Below are 19,378 nucleotides of genomic sequence, written 5' to 3'. Positions count from 1 at the left end.
AACCCGCGATCGCTCCCCCCCTTCCCCCGCCGAGGCGAAGCTGGAGCCGCAGGAGATCCGCCGGGCACAGGGAGGGGACAGGGATGGGTTGTTTTCTCTCCCCCGCCCGCCCCGAGACCTGAGGAGATGCAGCCCAAGTTCGCCGCGATGACTCTGCTGCTGGCACCGGGGTTTCTCCGCGGCATCGCAGCCTCCGGACCGCCTGAATCCTGCTCCCTCTGAATCGTCGGCGCCGGGTTAAAGCTCAGTTCTCATGTTGTGGTTGCTGGGTTGCCGCGCTCCCGTTTGGCGATGGGAGGTGGAGGAAAAGGGATTGTCCGTGAGTCAACACCGAAAACGTGATTAGGATGAACTGCTTTCACTAATCTGTTTCTAACCTTTCAGTCCATGTTGGCCTGTGACCCCTCTCAGCTTTCACATCCAGCCTGATCAGGTAGGTGTGAATTATTTACTTGGGGTGAGGGAAGGCGGATGGAAGCTTTTCAGAGACTTACCTACGATCTTGGTCTCTCTCAGGATGAGAAATTATGAGAAAGTTCAAGCTGTAAACTAATTCTGAGCCAAGCAGCATTTGTTTACTTGTTGAAATGTGTCCGTGCAAGACGTCTGCAGTCTGTCTGATTTCCAGGATCGAGCCGAGTGCCTGTGAGTTGCTGTGGGACATCTCAGCTGCTGTGGCAAAATATCTGGGGAGAACTTTTATATACATATATGTATTCACACGCATTTGTTTTGAGAGCTTCCTCATAAAACTCCAGCAGAATCTCACAAGTGTTTCACATTTCCTCAGACATGAATGACTCTATTTGCTGCTCTTTTTTTTCCCCTAAATGCCCACAAATCTGCAGTGTTGTAACGTACCTGTAGCGTTAGGTGGGGAGATGCTGTGCTCTGTAGATATGTAAAGCAGCCGTATCTGCATGAATCGCTGGATTTCCAAACAGCATGTTACAGTAGATATTGCTGATAGGAGTAACAAGAGGCTGCATAGTCCTTGTGATGGAAGCACAGCTAGTACTTCAATTAAGAAGATATCTTTCCGAATTTGATAAATCTTGTGTAATATCCGGTGTCTCCCTCTGTTGTGGCTTCGGAAAAACTGCTTGGTCAACAGGATCCTTTAGCTGCTTCTCTGGGATTAAAGCTTTCTCCTCCTGCTGCTCCTTTTTTGCTTCAATTAAGGGAGAATTAATTGCTGAACATCTGCAGTCCACCAAGAAAGCCAGTATATAAAAATGTCACCCCGAGGGGTGGGGGGGAGTACGTGTTTGCCCGTGTGTGTAGGTTAATGCATGTTTGTGTAGACTCCGTGTGCCTGTGTGTGCATGCTCTGGGAATGGAGGAAAAGAGGGGATGATGACACACACACCCCAACAGCCCTTCTTGTTTTGGTTTGTGCCAGCATCTGCCTCCGTAGTTCTGCAGTCCATGTAATGCTGATATTTCATCTCATTTAAAAGTTTCCCGTAACACTTTACCCAGCTTTTTTAAGAGGGGTCAGAAGCCAGTTTGCTGCCAGGGTTGCACTGGCTGCGGGCTGCTGTGTGGGCAGGTTGGTGGCAGTGATGTGGCACTGTGGGCAGCCAGAAGTGTTCCCGAGGCGCCGGCACGGAGCCTTCTCCCGGGGTCGCTGAAAGCCCCTCTCCCTGCCGCGCTCCATCCTCGCTCCACCACTTGAGCACAGCTCGCCGCAGGTCGGGCCGTGCTGCGTCGCTCCCGAAGTTTTAGAAAGGCTCCAGCTTAATCAGGCCGACACGTTTCAGCGGCTTCATGCATTATGTAGGCATTTAACGTCCTGCACTCCACGGTTTTTGCTGGGAATCACTGAAATGCTGAATAATGGAGAAGGTGAATTGCATCTTTGCCTCTGGCAGGGTTAAACGTACCTGCTGCGGGCTGGGCTGTGTTGGTAGCCCAGGAAGTCCCTCTTCAGAAATGCTGTAAATAAGATTCTGTACTATTCCACCTCTCACAGCCCAAGTTTAACTCAGCCCCATCTTTCAGATCAGATACAGATCTGACAGCAGATTATGTTTAACTCCTTTTTCAGCTCAGGTTTCCCACCTCGGTTTAATGAAGTGGGTTGTGCTCCATACGTAGCACCAAGGGACAGTGGCCCCCACAGGAGGTTTAGACCATTCTTTAACTTGGCTTCAAAACCCTCCGAGCTGCCCATCACGATGAGATTTCAGGCAGCTGGTTTAATTTCTTGTGCATCCAAAAACTCAAATGCAAAAATGAGGAAAGTAAAAATTAGATGATTCTGTGAACCACCATTCCTTCAGAGATATTTTATGGTCATATGCTTCCAGGCATGTGTGTCTAATTTTAGGTATTTCACATGCTTTGTTCTCTTTGCCAATAATTAAGAAGAGGTTTAATTCAAATGAAATATTGATAGTTAAAAACTTTGATTTATTCTTCGGTACTGGTTGAAACAATGACTTCTCTAAGTCAGTATTCCTTGAATTTTGAGTTTTTTCTCACTTGAAACTGTTTGTTTTCAGACCACAACACTGGTCTCCCTATGGAAGCAACTGTTTGTATCTGGCTTTGAGGTCCCATGGAGAAGCTGAGGAGGGGGATGGCTCTTCATATCCATGAAGCCTGGATACTTCTGTTTGTGCTCCCTGGTTTGGTCACTCCAGCTGCCATCAATCATGAAGATTACCCCGCTGATGAAGGGGACCAGACCTCCAGTAATGACAATCTGATCTTTGATGATTACCGGGGGAAGGGCTGTGTGGATGACAGTGGCTTTGTGTACAAACTGGGAGAACGTTTTTTCCCAGGCCATTCCAACTGTCCCTGTGTCTGTACTGAGGATGGACCTGTTTGTGATCAACCAGAATGCCCTAAAATCCACCCAAAGTGCACAAAAGTGGAACACAATGGATGCTGTCCAGAATGCAAAGAAGTGAAAAACTTTTGTGAATATCATGGGAAAAATTACAAGATCTTGGAGGAATTTAAGGTATGGAACCCTTTCTTCAGTATTTCATACTAGTATGCTTTAGGAATTGTATTTTGGTTGGGAACTCTCAAAGGCACTCAGTATTTGCTTACTGCCATTGATGAATGCTGAAGTTATTTTTAGCTGTGTTGCCGGTCTGGCTCATGTAAAAGCTGTCACCTCCCCCTTATGTGCACCCCTGAGGGCCAGTGGTCAGTCAAAAGCCCCTGAGGGAATTGCCAGCCCTCTGCATCTGCCTCCTTTGCTCATAGCATGGCTCATGCTGGACTGCCAAGGCTGTGTAACCCAGTACTGAGTGCTTTTTAAGAACCCCTTTTGCAATTTGGATAGCAAAAATTGATGGCATGGTGCTGAGAGTTGTTACTCATAACCGTATGAGCATGCAAATAAGTAGATGGTGAACTCTATTTAATTTTTTCATTTCAACTGTAATGAAGCTGTCTAGAATGGAGAAGACAAAATCCTAGGCAGATGAGCATCTCAAGCAATGAGAAGCATGGGGTTTTGTTGTAATGGTTGAGTTATTGTAAGGAATGTCATAAAGAAATCCTGAAATATATCTTAAAAACAAGTCAGTGTTTTCCAAAACCACTACACAACCTGCAATTCTCATTCCAATGAGTTTGATCATGAGCTTTCAGTTGTGCTGTTCAATTCTGAAAACAGCATTTCCCAGTGAAGAACAGGGGCTGTAAAAGCTGCAGGTACACAAGTTTCTTCTTCCAGGTCATGTGGCTTTAAGAGTTGAACCTGCATAATTAACAACAGCCTGTAACTCTTCCTGGCTCAGTGCCAGATCTTATTATACACTTGGCCAGTTCATTGTCTTTCCTGCAAGGAAAATAATTTCATACAGGTCTGAGTACTTCACCAGTTCTCAGTAACATAGATGGCAGTTCCCTTTTTCACAGAAATGGGCATTTTCAGGGAAGGTAGCAGTTAGTGGTTCCTTTCTTCTATCATGTGTGGTGTATGTTTATCTTTCTCTGTCCATCTGGAACTGCAGTCACTGGGTCTGCCCAAGACAGTTTAATGTCACAAGCACAAGGTAAAGCAAATGTATGAGGAGCATCTCCTTGAGGGCCACCCTGATCAGCCTGCTCTGCTTTGCTGAGGGATGTGAAGATGCTGACCTTGTGACCTGCTCAGATAACAGTTTCTTCTTGCCCTGAGAAGGCCCAAGTTCATCCCATGATCACACTTCAGTGGTCCCATTTTGACAGCTCTGTTTTCAAGTGGTGAGATATCCCACCTAGGTGGTCAGGTTTTCATGTGAGAGGTATAAGGTGTCATTTTTGGGAAGCAGAAATTTGTAAGGACTCTGAAGAGACTTCAGTGAGAGAGATAGATCTTGTCATTAAAATATCTTTTGTGTGTGAATTAAGTGGAAAAGTAGTGATCTCTTTTCCTGAAAGAAATAATTTCATCCTGATAACAGCTTAAACTCTAGGAAAACAGAATACAGGAGAGAAAAGCTGCTGGAGGGAGTTAGGAGCCATCTGGTTCCCTGCTTGATGTATTCAAACACTTGGGGTGTTGTGTGGAAAGCAAAGTTGCAGCACCCTCTGAGAAGCACAAAGTAGACAGTGTCACACCACTGTGACACACAGTAACCTTCTGTCCAGAACTAATGTGAGATCCTTCACACTTAATTTAGCTGACAGTCAAACTTTTGACCTGGACCTGTGTTTTGCTGAAAGCTCAATATGTTGTGGGATAGGGCAGAAACCAATGTTTTGGAAATCCCTGTGTTTACCTAGAATAAACAGTGGATTGCTTTTTTCCCCTCAAAGTTCTGTAGAAGAGTCAGACAGTGGAAGATCACTGTTTTGTGGGGAAAAAAGAAGCACCTGTGAACTATGACTTTATAAATTCTATAGGAAAGGCAGAACTGTGAGATTCAGGAAGCTGCTGCTCTGAAGTCCTGACTTTATGAGGCATCCAAGCATTTTGTTGTTTATTTCAACAGAATAAAGATTATACCTGCTATCTCTGCAGATGAAATCTTGAGCAGTTCATAGGTTTTACAGGCTCTGAGCTCTGCTCTTCCCTCATCCTGTTGAATTTATAATGTCTGCAAACTTTCTCACATCCATTGCACACACACTGAAGTCAAAAACGAGAGGCTGTTCTGACTCAAGCCCAGGCTGCTTTCAGTGGAAACAGAGGCACTGTTCTGTGTGGTCTCAGAACCCTTTCACCCACTTGATTTACTTTTGCTGGTATGTAGATTCCAAATCGTCATCTATAGAAGTGCTTGTCACTGCTGAGTTTCAGCTGAAATTAGCCTCTATTTAAAAATCTTTTGCAAGCGTGTGTCTGTGTGTGTGTGCCAGGACTGACTCATCTTGTAGAAATTTCAGCTGCCTGATCTTTCACAAATTGGGATTAATTTTTTTCTCTTGGATTTTTTTTCCCCTAGGATATCAATATCTGTGAGAGATTTCCAGTTGGGTGAATTGTTTCTAGATTTTTTTTCTCAGGTTTGGGGTGAGAAATCCAAATGTGATTCAATCTTTTTTTCTTACCACTGGCAGTAACTGCGAGACTGTCAGGGTAAAGGAGTAGTTACAAAGGCCCATTTCTTGAATATTTAGCTTTCTTCTTGTGAACAGATCTTGTGCATCTGATTTTTTGAGTCATAACAGCCATAAGCACAAAATACAAACATGCCAACAAGCCATGTAGCTGAGACAGCTGTCCAAATATTTATGCTTGTGCCCCTCAATCGTTAACATGTACAACTGAAATGCTGAACTGAAGTTCAATTATAAATCCAAACCCATTGAGAATTTTTCTTGTATCCTTTTGTAAAATTTTGTTTCTTTGACAGATGGCTTAGTAACCCCAGGCAGCATCTTCATAGCATCTTCATCTCTTATGGGTCCTGGGAGATGTTGTTGGGTTTGGGGCCCCAGCTGCCCATACAGAGCCTGCCTCATTCCCTGGTTTCAGTGGGATTTTCCCCAGCTTTGGCTGAGGCTGGAAACCCCTGCAGAAAAGGCCAGCACAGTCTCTGTAATGCTAACCATGATCTGATTCAAATGTGACAGAAATACACATTGATGCCTGGTGGTCATGATTCTGATATCTGTGGAGCAGGAGAGAGGGCAGGTCTGGTGGGTTTTACTGGGATCCATCTCTCTCTTTCCCACCTTGTTTTCTGCTTTTCTCTTTGTTGGGCTACAATGTGGTATCTCAGGTCCCCACTGGCCCCTCTCAGAGCAGGGGTGAAGGCAGCTGTGGTGGCTGCAGGGAAGGTGTGAAGGATGCTGGAAGTCCCAGGCTGTTTTCTCCAGAGGCATCTGGCAGGGACTCTCGGGTCACTTGGCAGCTGCTTTTTCGCTCACACATCCTCCTTGCTTTGATTTCACTCCTGGAGGTTAAGGTCTGAGTCCCAGGTGCTCTGTGCTCACCTGTAGGAGCAGAGATCTTTCAGGGAGGCTCTTAAGCCTCCCTTTTCTTCTCAGAGACAGAAAAGAAGCAAATGGAGATTGGTGTTGGTTATTGCAAGTACCCATGGCTGTGTTTGGAATGCATGTCCCCAGCCAGCCCTGATGGAAAGCTAAGCAGACAGTGTTCTGCAGCGTGACGGATGTTCATTGGCAGCTGATGGAGAGCTCTGCAAATGTCACTGAGGCTACAGTGTCCCTAAGTGCTGATTAGTTTTTGCTCTCTTGCATGACTTACTGGCAGAAAAGCACACACCTTTGAGAAATGGAGTTATGGCGTGGTTGCAGCCACAGTGAGGAGCCACTGGAAGAGGATTGGGTTGTCAGGTTGGAAAGTCCATTATCAGCTCTGAACTTCCTGGGTTTCTCATCACCCAGCAGAGGCACATCCAGAATAAACTCCTGCAGACCTCTGGAGGTGTAGCAAAATGCCATTGCTGGGAGATAAGTGGTCAGTTCACAAGAGATTGTCAAGCTGACATCCTGAAATATTCTCTCCATTTTAGACTGACAGGCAGGGACTGCTCCCTGTCCCTGCAGGAGGGTGGGCATGGTGCCATCCTCCTCCAAGGCAGTGGCAGGGATTTCCTAAGCACAGCCATTGAAATATCTGTGTTAGCCTGGCAGAACGTTGGCTGAGTTATCCTTTGGGTGGGAACACCAGAGGTTTGGGCCTTCCTCATGATGTTCAAGTGAGAAGGGCAGCTTCAACCTGCAGTTGTGAATTTGAGCTTGGAAAATACTGTGGACATTTTTTGGGTGCTCTTCAGTGGCTGTCTTCCTTTCTGCCAAGCACACAGCTGCAATTCCTTCTAGCTGTTGTCTCTGCCAGTGCTTATCCTCTGCTGCCTTTGTTTGCCTGCCCTTCCCAATGACTTCTCCACTTCCTTGTCCTTTCCCCTTCCACCTTGGCTCCTCCCAGACCTATCCTCGCTGAAAAGTCCCTAGGTAATGCCCAAGTATTTGTCCCTTCCATCAGCACAAGTGTGGAGAGGTGGGAAAACAAACTTTGCTCTTCCCCTTTTCCTCCACACTGTAAAAAAAAAAAAAAAACAGGAAAGGTGAAATTTTTCCTTCCAGGGCAAAGTTTTTGCTGACTTGAAAAGAGCCAGGATTTCATTGCTAAAATTCTACTTTATTTTTCTCTCCCCTGTTCCCTGCCACTATATCTTAAGTTCATTGCTTTGTTTTGTCCACAAATCACCTGTAGTCCTTCAGTGAAGGTTTTTGTATCTTGCTGACTTTATGTCTTCTTGAACAGTGCTTTGCACAGTGGGGACACAGCTCTAGCAGGGTTCTTCAGGGTGTAACCAGAACCCAAAATATATGGGGGACTGTGTAAGCATAGCATTATCATGCACTGATTCTCAGCTCGTTATGGAAACCTTTACTTCAGAATAGTGGCACCTCCTTCTCCTTTGGTAATGCTCTTTAAAATGTTTTATTAATGCAATTACCTGAATTTAACTGAGCAAAGCAAGACCTCTCATCAAAAGGCACATGCAGACAGGTATGCAGCTCTCAGCCCCTGAAACACAGTGTGTCCATCCTGATGCTGCAGAAAAGGAGACAGTGAAACCAAAAAGGGATTCCCCACCCCCAGAAGTGTGCCAGAAATAGAAATTTCTGAACAGAAATAGAAATTAAGTGGTGTAAACAACAGCCTGGCTCAGACCACCAGGTATCCAGCCTTGGAGTGCAAGCTCATCAAATATGAATGGAGCACTTGGGATGGTGCAGAGTGTTACTGGTGGGGTGTTGGTCTTAGAGAGCGTTTCTCTGAGAAACAAGAGTGTGCCAGCCCTGGGTGGAGAGGGCCCAGCATGGATCCCCCATTTTAATATTGGCATTTTTCTCTCCAAGATGTGTGCAGCAGGCTTTCTTTTCTACTATGACTCAAACAAGTGAGGCTTTTTTTTCCCCTTCTTGTGTGTTCTGCAATTTCACATATGGCTAGAAAATCATAATACAAAAGAAATTTCAATAACGTGCCTGTGCTTTAATAAAAGGAGCCATGAACAATGCCAGCTCTGAAGATAGCATACAGCCATTGAAATCAGACAGGGGAAACAGAACATCAGTCAGATGGAAAAGTATGATTTATTATCTCCCTCCTGGCAAAATTACAGTGACAATGTCTATGCAAAGGAATCTAAAATTACTGACTTACTGTATTTCTGTCATAATTTGTACCAAGAAAACATACTAAAATAGATAGGCCTGTCACATATTGATCTATAGTGAAACCTATTTTTTAAATTATGCTATGAATTTAGCTACTGATTCTGTAACATATATATCACATTATGCACAAATATATTGTTACAATAGGTGAAAGAAGGTGGGCTTTATTCAGAATTTGGCTAAAAAAATCCATGGAATTTTCTTCTTTGGAGCACATAATACATGGGAGGCCTCAAAAGCTCAGAGCTCAGTGGTGCTGGATGAGACAAGCCCCTGGTTTTAGTCACAGTGCAGAGCTCAGCCTGTACATGCAATCCCAAGGGATTGGTATTTCCCCAGTAAATATGACACAGGAATTAATGTGTGCCCAACATTTGCACTGCCAGAGCTGGGGCTGGGCTTTCAGTGATTCACTCCAGGAAAAAGCCCATCAGCTCTGCTGGCTTCCAGAATGGGGGCTGAAGGAGAGGGGATAACTCTGCACAGCCAGTGGAGAAGCTCTGGCACATCCCTGCCCTCCTTCCGTGGCTGCTGGAACCTTACTGTTAAGAAAATGGAATATGTAGTACATGCAGGTGTTACCAGCTCCTTCCAGGAGTTGTAAAATGAAGTCTGAGGCCTTATTGTTGTGCCAAGGAGAGACCTGCTCATCCCTTGGCTCTCCCAAGCTCTTTGTCTCTGTCACCCAGGCTGTTTCTGTGGGGCTGCTGAGCAGGAGGTCCTCAGGTCATCAACGTAGGAGGAAGGATGTCATCCTTGGAAACATTCACAGCTCATTGGTGAGAAGGTTTTCTAGGAAACTATTTCCTGCCAGAAGGAGGGGAAGTGCAGGTATGTGTTTGTTGCCACTGGAATGTGCTCTGTGCAGAATTGCATTCATTAAAAAAATGCTCAATCAGCCAATTATTCTAGTTACTGTTTTAAAAGCTGTAATTAGATAAGTTATGTAGTGACAATGCTCAGTCTAGTTGCAGAATAAGGATATGTGAGGCTTCCTTACACTGTTCTGTGGTAATATCAGAGGTAATTCTTTGGGAATTACAGTGAAATCAGTATGCCTGGAGAAGCAGTAGGGTTTGAACTGTGGTCATGCCAGTCAGCAAAGCTTTCTGGCTGAGGGTTAGCCCAGTGTGCTCCTGTGTAAGCAGAGCTCAGTGTATTTTCTCATGACAGATAACCCATTCAAACCCGATTTCAGCTCACATCCTTCCCAGCCTGTGCTTGTAACCAAGTGATGACATCCCCTGAGGGACAGGAGCCTCCCTGGCAGCTGCAGAAGGAGCAGGACCAAGGTCCACATCTCCTCGCCAGTGATTATACCTTCGTCCATAATAGAAACCAGAATATAGAATTAGAAATAGAAATAGTGTTTTATCAGTACATGGAGCTGGTCTCACCACCTTCTCCCATGTCTCAGTGTGGACAAAGGAGGAAACAGCAGACTCAGGTATAGGGAAAACACGTGTAAAAGGGATCACCTTTCTGACTAGGTCCTCCATTCCTTTCTCCCTGCTCCAGGAGGCTTTCTCCTGGATAGGGCTCCTTCATTGCAAAAGCCAACCAGGAGGGAATTGAGAGCAGAGAGCTGCCAGCTGGGCTCACTTTCCTTGCTGACATTAAAGGGAGCTTAACAAAGGCGAAGCACACACAGACATTTTGTCTGTGTCCGAACGGGGCTGCACTTCACACGTTGGAGCCATCTGTCATATCTGTAACCTTTCAGAAGGAGTCCCCTTCCCTGGGCACTGGGCATGTCTGAACTAAAAAACCATTGTAATCGAGTCGTAAAAATTATCAGCAAAGTGACAGAGCCCCAGGGTAGGTGAGGTGCAACTATTGTAAGGAATAAAAGGAGACATATATCAAAGCAAAGAGAGCGTTCTCACAGAAGAAGTGCAAAGTCATGTTTTTGCAGAAAGCTTTGCTACTGCTCTCGGGAGGGAAAAGCAACCATGAGACTGCAGATACACAGCTCTGGTGGAAAAGGGGCCAGGACTCGGCTCAAGGTTGTCTCTCTCATCAGCTAATGGAGGAGTCACTCTTCAGATCCAGACAGGGTTCCAGGAGCCTTTTAAACTCATCAAACTGTGTGGCACAGGGGAAATCTATGAGTACAAATCTCCTAAAGCCATCACAAGCCTGACTCATCAGATGTGGGCCCAGGATAGCCAGGATGAGGTGCATCTTCTGTGCCCTTCATCTCCCTCTACTGATCTGTAGGGCTCCCCAAGGATGTTTACAAAAGAATGGCAAGGATAATGTTGTTTGTGATCATGGACAGGCATGGGAATGAGGGGAGGAGAGGAATACACAGCCTGGAGGGATTAGAGCATCCTTGTGCTCTTCCAGCTCCAGAATCCAAGCCTGGTCACCAGCACGCTGGAAAGACTCTTGTATTAGCAATGTTTGTGTGCATGTGTTGAGGGCTCCCTTAAAAACAGGATCTCAGCATCTGCTTCTGCTGCTTCTTGGAAGCCAGGTGCTTGGTTTAGCCAATCTGCAGTGTGGTGCAAGCATTTTTCAATTTTTGGATGGCAAAGTTGATTTGTATTGCTAGGGCTCCATATAAGTAGGATACAGCTCAAATTTTTTCACTGCAGATAAATTATCTAATGACTTAATAGTTTTTTCCCGTTGCAAAGTCATTTGCAACCTGATGGTGTTTCCAGTGAGTGTGCTTGTCTATAATTACTCAACATATTGTTGATTTGAGCAACTTTCCACCTTTGGAAAACTCAGGTGGTTACAGTTTTTTTAGTATAATTTATATTGTATCTCCACTAGCTGGCTGGATGATTTTTATTTTATTAAGTAAGTGACAAAAATGAGAGAAATTTTTGCACTTTGAGGGTTTTTGTATTGGCACATACAAAAGAGCCATTTACCAATTTTAAACATAAAGTAGATTGGTATTTATGCACTGCGTATAGTGAAAGCCAAGTGAGCAGCTCAAAAGAGAAGTGGGCAGGTTTTAGTCCCACCTTCAGGTGGAACTTATTCACCAGCTCCTTCTCCACAAGTTTGGCACCTGCAAAATTTCTCAGCTGAAAGCTCTCTGAATTTTCCTGCAATCTTCTGCTAATCTGTCTGAGATCACAGGCAATTTCAATAACAATGAAAATGATTCTAATTTCTCTTCCAGGAGTATCTCTGATGAATGCTATCCCAGTTCCTCTTTTATTCCTCTCCCCTGGTTTGTGACTTCCCACCTCAGCCATAATATGGAAGCCATTTTTGCCTCCAAATTTAGTCATCAGGTCCTTTCAAACTTTCTTCCCTTTCTTGCTTCCTGCCAATAAATTCCCCACCTGAAACTGTAGCTACAGGGATAATTTCCATCAGAATTGCCATTGTCCTTAGTGTCATTAAAAGTTACAGCTCCTCTTAAGATGTAAGTGCCCAATTTGACAGGCGTCACTCTGCATCACTCTGCTTTTCCTGCTGTTTTGTCTGCATCGAGCAGGATGCCTTCAGTCCAGCCTGGCTGAGGGATTCTCTCTGGGAGTCTCTTGAAAACTAAAAGAGGGAGGGATTGACAGCAGCCATGGCTTTCAGTCTTCCTTTTTTTGGAGCCCAGCACTTGCAGGGGGTGGCACACATCCAGAGTGTGGGCAGGAGGTGAGTGTGGATGCAGCTCGTGGATCTGAATCTATGGCAGTGATGCCTTAAGTGTGCAAAGCTGCCAGCTGAGGTGCATTGCATCCCAAACCACCTTGGCACCAACAGAAATGCAGAGGATGACACTTCCTTTTTAAGGAGTTGGCACTTCTAATGTGTTCTCGAAGAGGGAGAAAGCATTTCAACTCCATAATCAGTAAAACTGGCAAGAAAAGCATTTTTCCCTTTGCAGTATCACCTAGAAGAGGAACATCCTTACACACTATGTCCTTTTTGGTGTTTGAAGGAGCTGATTTTGGTTTGCAGTGGTACTGAGAGTCCTGGTATCTCCTCTGCCTTTGCTCTGATGTGATGGCTCCTTGAGTTTCCCCAGAGCTCAGAGTCAAGCCCACTGGCTTAGTTCTGTGTTTATACCCCTCTTTGTGTTCCAGTCAACCAAGCAGATTGCTCCAGTCATTCAGGCCATGTTGTGAATTCACCTGTTTGACTCTCAAGAACACCACAGACCTCAATAACAGGTACACTCAATTCAGTGGAAATACTTGGATTGTCTTCCAATGCAGCCCCTGCACGATGATCAGTAGGTGCATTGTAACATGATTAGATGGTTGTGAGCACTTATTTTGTTGCCCAAAAGAAAAGTGAAGTATTCCTGATACGATAGCTGTGAAGTCTGTGTTGCTGTGCAGCTGGTAGGAGCTGTGTCTGCCTGGTGAAGGGCTGTTGTGTGTCAGGCAGCACGAGAACGTGGTCCTTATGCACCACTTCATGGGACCCTGGCAATGAGGTGAAACCTTCCAGGATTAGGGCACATCCCTGTACAAAAACTCTTCAGGCTGAGCTGTAGGAAGGAAGGGAAGAGATCAGCACAACAAATCCTGATTACTGCATCTCAGGCCTTGAGCAGCCTGGCTCCAGCAAAGATGTAAATCTTCTTCCATGAGGCTGAAAACCCAGGTATAAAGAAAATGCCACACAAATCAACCTTTCCTTGGAAAAGTGAGGAGAGGTCCTAAGTGTTAGGAAATGGCTGTGCTAAACATGCCTGGAGGAGCTGGTGTCTAAATTTATGCAGTGGAAGGTCTCCAGGACTAACAGTTTTAATGATACAAGATCTACTGACTCTTGAAATCCTCAGGTGCCAAACAGCATTTTAGTCTTGGAAGGCTGCTTGGAAAATGAGCAGCATTTTCCCAGCTCCTGGAGGGGTATGAGCCTCAAACCCCAAGTCTGAGCAAAGCCAGCTGGAAGAATCCCAACTGATCACAAGGAACTGCAGCCTTAAAACTTGGTCTGAGACATCTCCTGAGCTGGGTGACTTGGAAACCAGTTAGCCTGGTGAATGTGGCAGCAGAGCAAAAAGTGAGGGAAATGGCTTCTCATTGACTGACAGAACAAACAGGTGAACAAAAAGTATCAGTCAAATGTCATCTTCAGGGTTTTTAGTTTGTCTTAGGTAAATCACTCCCTCTCCACCTCTCCAGAGCTGTTGGTGTAGAAGCTGTTAAGAGTGATGGACAAGCAGACAGAAAGACAGAGAAATCCTGATTGCAGGCAGGCAAGAGGAGGGCTGCAAAATGATGTTTCACAGATACAGATATGCTTCTTCCATTCACTCAGGGAGAATATTCCCTACTTGGTGAGGATATAGAAAATCCTTTCCCATGTTTAGGGGAGCAGAAGGGTGGCTTAGATGCTGTGGCTATGGCCAAGACATGAGCTAAGGGAGAAATACAGAGATGAGGTTCAGTAAGTACTTGCAACAAGAGAATTCCTATGACTAAGTGAGATGACTGAAGTCCTTCTTGCAAGGTCTTGCCTAAAATCTTGAAGTTTTGTGTGTCAGTCATTGGTGTGATTGTACCAGTTTGATTCAGATATCTTCAGCTGTAGAAAAACATAAAGGAGTAGATTTAAACATTCTGAGTTCTGAATTCAGATTTCCATGTTCTTCTCTCCACTTCTCCCTTATATTTAGAAATAATCAGTTTTGTAGGCTATTGCTTAAAGAATTGTTTGATCGTGTGATTTCTCTGGGCGCCCACCTTTTAGAGGGCCTGCTCACAAAACAGACCTCTCAGAGGTGTGAAATTTCTGTGAGTTTTTGAAACTTTGTAGCTGACTGAAGAAGCACCCACGTGGTGCCCCACATTGTAAGAGAGGAGTAGCTGGATGATGTTAGCAGTCATAATTCCTAGTGTGCTGGCATTTGCTTCCAAAAAGAGGGGAAGTGGTGGGGAGCTGGTGTGTGGAGGTGCAAGAGTGAGGGTTAGGAGGTGGGGCACCCATATCCTGGTTGGTTTCCCAATTTCCCCTGCTCGGGGTGTATCTTGTTTTTCATTCTGTTGCCTTTGCTGCCTTTTTCATGTGTTTGTTTATATCATCTATCAAGTTTATCATTATGTGCTCGTGCACATAAAATCTTTATTAGCCGTGTGTATTTTCTATTCTCTGCTCTAATTTCCCTTCCTTCTTGCATTGTTAACAAACTCTGCTGATTGCAGATGTTTCCCATTTGACAGCACCTGAGACTCAGGTTTTCCAGGCACACAACAGAGGGAGTGCTGGCTCCTTCCTCTGGCCATCCTGAGGTGTGTGGTGGAGCCATCCCACAGAGGATTGCCCAGGGACTGAGCCTGCCCTCCCAGCCAAACCTGGGCTCACAGTCCTCCTTGAGATCAGTAGAACAGAAGAGAAATGGAAATTGGGCTGGGATCTCAGGGGTGACTATGAATGGGTTGTGCTGCTCCAGTCTTTTTGAAGTGGCTGGCTGAAGGAGAGGTGGATTAGGGTCAGTGCAGAGACTGAGATGGTCCCTTGTGCTCTGTGTCCCATTTCAGCTGCTGTTAAAAGCCCCTGAATATTGGATAGATGTTGGCCATGTCTGCTTCCCACCAGCTTGACTTGGCCCCTACCTTGACAACAACATCCAAGAATGTATCACCCCACTGGCTCTGAGGGTCACTGCTCTCACCCCCATTAGGAGTGGAGATGGGGTAAAAAGAGTTTCAGTGCTGCACTGGTTTGGCCAAGTCAAGCTGCTCTCCTGACTGATACCTTGTACAGAAGGGCCCAGCTTGCTCCTGACAGAGCCATTTCTGAAATCACTGAACTGAGCAGGGCATTGAATTGAGCAGGGCAGGACCATGGAATGGTGCAGATGTGTATCCATGTTGTGGCTGGGCATTGGGAGCACCCTTTCCTTTTGGGCAGTGGTCAGAAGAATGTTTCTTCACCAACAGCTCTTGAAATCCTGCCTAATAAATCCTTCCCTAGAGAGTTTTCTAAGAGATTATTCTGCTTTGGACATGGGAGTGAGTAAATTACCACCTTTTGTGGTCCTTTAATCTCAACGCTCTTTCCAGAATCTCAGTTTGAGGGACACAGATAAAGCATTTGCACTGTTCATGTGGGACAGTGTCCTCTCTCCTTCCTACTCCAGAAAACCCCCTGTGTTTTTTCAGTATCCTTCTTCAGCAGGGATGAGAGTTCCTTTTCTGGAACTGTTGTTTGAACTTCAGTGGCTACAAAAGTGTAAACCACCCCTCTTTCATGGGGGATAAATCTTTAAATTGGGAAACAGGAAACAAAACTTAAGGACATCTTCTGCTTGGTTCCCTGTTCTTCACTGGTTCCCAGTTTGTCATTTTGCTGTTTGGGCTTCCTGCTGCCTGTACCAATAGACAGAGGACTTTTTGGCCAGTGTCCCAGAATTGTTCCACAAGAAGGGTAGCACCAGGGAAGGTAATAGCTTGGATGCAGGGCCTGCAGACAACAGTTTCAAAATGCTCAATCAGTGTGCTTGGGGCAAAGTCCTTTCTGAATGGGCAGGGATTTGCAGATCAGATCCCAAAGCACATCCCATGGAAGAAAGTGCCGTGGCTCTCATAAACCAAATGGACAGGAGGGCAGGAGTCCCCCATGGTGAGTGGCACTGACAAGTGACCTAAGTGCTCAGATAGAGGAAGATCCTGGTGACAAGACCAAGTGGCTTGACCTTAATACAGTGAGGAGGAGGAGGTGGCAGGGAAAGGTCTGGTTCATGCCAAAGCAGCCCTTTCATCTGGTGGCTTAGGTCAAGCCTCTAAAGGGGGGAATGATGCCTTAAGTTTTAGCTTTTATATTTTTCATATTCTGTGCTGCTTTAGTGTATAACTCTGAGCTTCATTAAGTGTTAGCAAGCTCTCTTCACAGGGTAGGTGAACAACAATCCTTTTCCAGCTTGTCCAAGGACAGCTGTTACAAGCTCCAGGCCCAAAAAGCATAAACAGTGGACTGAAGAGAGAAAAACAAGGAGGATGGAACTTGATGGCCTAAAGCTGTAACTGGACAATTAACTCCAATATGCAAATGGACCAGAACTTATAAAAGCAAGAGACCCCGTGATTGGTTGGGCATTTTGTGACCATTTTGGTTCATCTTGGGTGTAGCCCTGGCTGGGCTCTTGTGCTGCCCAAGGTGGATCCATTGAGGCCTCTTAATAAATCCCTGCTTTATTCTTTAACTCTGTTCTAGGTCAGCCTTCTCAAGGCATCAGTTCACTGTGTTCTGCCAGGGTGTGCGTTCCTTCTCTAATTGTGTGCAGGTCTTCCTGCTTGGAAAGCTGCTCTGAGCATCAGGCGACATCCTGCTTTGTCACAGTGTCATTTTCAGGCTGCACCACCAAGGCTGAGGCAGGAGATGTATGTGCCATGTCTCATCTGCTCAGCTGCAGAGTCATTCAGGGGCAGCTTCTGCTTGTGCTGATCCTCTTTGAGCCCTGGATTGGGCTGCAGCCCTGGAAAAGCATCACATATTCCTTAGCATTGCAGCCACTGGAGTAGTGAGGATGGGAACAAGCCCTGGAGGAGATGTCAGTGAAAGCTTCCACAAATCACAAGATCTAGTTCTACTGCTCCATATAATTAGTGATTAAAATGAGTAAAAACAAAGCAGCAATTTTCTTATTGATCCCTCAGCAAATAGTTCTGTCTGTTTTCTTCTGTATTGTTTCTTCCTATTAAATAGCCTTGAATAAGAAATGTCAGTCAAATGAATTTAGATTCTTGGTGCTTCAGACAGAAATCAAAGCAGGATTGAAAGAGGAACGATAATTAGAGAGAGGAATTCCACCTCCACACACTTCTTCCCTTGCTCAAGGAGTGCTGATTTTATCTAAATTGCCAAAGCCATGAGCAAATGAGAGGTGATGGGAATTATAGACTGCAGATGCTGAGACAAAGCAAGGGAAGCTTTAATTAGTGCATTTTAAGGTAGAAATAAATTTCCTGGGAATAAATTATTCGACTCAAGACACATGGAGCTTCTTAGAGGTGAACTGAAGAGCTTCCTACAAACCACAAACAGGGCTCACAGGTTATATCTATCTTGTAGAAATGAGTGACCCAGCACTGAAGTCTGAAATACATTAGGATGAATCCTTCTTTCTTTTATCCACTTTATTTTCTAATATTGAGTAATATTTTTTAATACTGAGGAATTCCCACAGCTGCAGATTCACATAAAGCAGAATTTTTCCCAATACCCACATTTACTCACTGAAATGTTAGTGATGGATGCTGAGAAACTGGGAGTTACATATCAAACGTACTGGTACTGAAAGGAAGTTATTTTCCTTTCAATTCTCCTCTTATTCTCCTTCCTTAGCTCTGCTGCCATGCTTTCATGACACTAGCACACACATAAGTCACTGGGAACCTTAAAACACTGACCTTTCTATGTTTTCAGCAGATTTTCAGAGCTTTTTAAAGGTTGAGACAGTAACAACTCTGTGCACTTTGGAGGTGGGTAGAGCTTCCTGGCCGAATTGATGGTGCTGAAACAAAACCATTTAGCTTGGTGCTTTAATCCTGAATTCCCTGCCTCTGCAGAATTACTCAGTCTCTTAATTATTTATGTATTTTATGTGGGACTGTTGCTCACCAACCTTGTTGAAGCAAGCAGGAGAGGGCCCAGGCTGAGATCTCATGGTTGTGTTACAGGAGTGCTCACAGACCCCTGAGGCAGGTGCTGCACAAACACAGAATAAAATGAGTTTGCCCCTCCAAGAGTGACACTGTTCTCCTCTGCCCTGAAAAGTGGGAATGAAAACACTTCAAGAAGGCTGGGGGATGGACAGGCTGTCCCAGCAGCACCCTTCCAGCACCTTGGGGGTGCCTGGCACTGGTGATCTATGTGAGAGATGGGTATGGCCTGGAAAATCAGCCTGTCCTCCCTTCCTGGAATGAACCACCACTCGTGGGCTTCCACAAATCCTGCTCTTCTTCTGGCCACACGTGTAAGATAACACAGATGGGTACAGCAAGGTACAACCTAGAGGCTGAAGCTCAGTTTTTTTGGCAAAGGGACCTAAAATCCTAAAAGACCTGGCATTCTGCATGAGAAAACAAGGCTCGCTGGTTTTTCTGATGTTGTGGTTTCCTCTTTCAGCTGTTGCTCTTTTGTTCCAGAGGTTAACTTGTATCACCCATGATGAATGACTCAGTCAAGGGGTATTGAACGCTGATGTGTTTATCTTGTGGCAAGATGGGAATGTTGCAAACTTGTGAGCTGCGGGAGGCCACGGGCTAATTTGAGATTTGTTCCTAGCCCTCGCCATGCGAATGGTGTCGCTGCGAGCCCAGCAATGAAGTTCACTGTGTTGTAGCAGACTGCGCAGTCCCCGAGTGTGTCAACCCGGTCTATGAGCCAGAGCAGTGTTGTCCTGTCTGCAAAAATGGTAAGAAAGAACCGTGTTGGCTTTAACAGAGATACAAAGGAAACTTGTGATTGAAATGCTGTTGCTGAGGTTTGCTTCCATTGGCACGGGCTGGTCCTTCTCCTGGTGCTTGGGTTATGGGGTGAACATTGAAGCTGCCCTTCCTGGCCTGTGGCTTCTCCTTGAAGCAGATGGAATGGCTGGCTTGGCAAAGGTTTTATGGGATTGAGTCCTGATGTCAGTGATTGTTGTTTCATTTCTTTGTTATTTTCTTAAAATTAGTCTAACAGAGAATCAAATACATGGGAAAACAGAGGGCTTTTGTCCCTGCATTAACAAACCAATGGTTATTGTCTAAGGCCAAGGGAAAACTCACCGCAATCAATGGCAGAACTTTTCCTGTGGCCAGTGAGACAGCCCCCAACTCCAGAAGAAACCAGTTGTTAGTTGTGT

The 19,378-nt window shown here is 45.2% G+C and overlaps 1 protein-coding gene across 2 annotated transcripts in view; it reads left to right on the top strand.

Moving 5' to 3' along the window:
- Positions 1-46: 46 nt before the first annotated feature.
- Positions 47-19,378, top strand: part of VWC2L (von Willebrand factor C domain containing 2 like) — a 45,210-nt gene continuing 25,878 nt past the window's right edge. Inside the window, exons 1-3 of one of the 2 annotated variants that reach the window (XM_005428832.2) lie at positions 49-433; positions 2,508-2,974; positions 18,817-18,946. In XM_005428832.2, coding sequence (XP_005428889.1) covers positions 2,564-2,974; positions 18,817-18,946 — 541 coding nt within the window. In that variant the 5' untranslated portion in view covers positions 49-433; positions 2,508-2,563. Of the gene's footprint in view, positions 434-2,507; positions 2,975-18,816; positions 18,947-19,378 lie in introns of both variants that reach the window. The other variant, XM_031063499.1, reaches the window with a different exon arrangement.

The sequence above is a fragment of the Geospiza fortis genome, unplaced genomic scaffold (genome assembly GCF_000277835.1).
Source record: "Geospiza fortis unplaced genomic scaffold, GeoFor_1.0 scaffold407, whole genome shotgun sequence".
NCBI classification, from domain to species: Eukaryota; Metazoa; Chordata; class Aves; order Passeriformes; family Thraupidae; genus Geospiza; species Geospiza fortis.
This window is presented reverse-complemented; position numbering and strand designations above follow the sequence as displayed.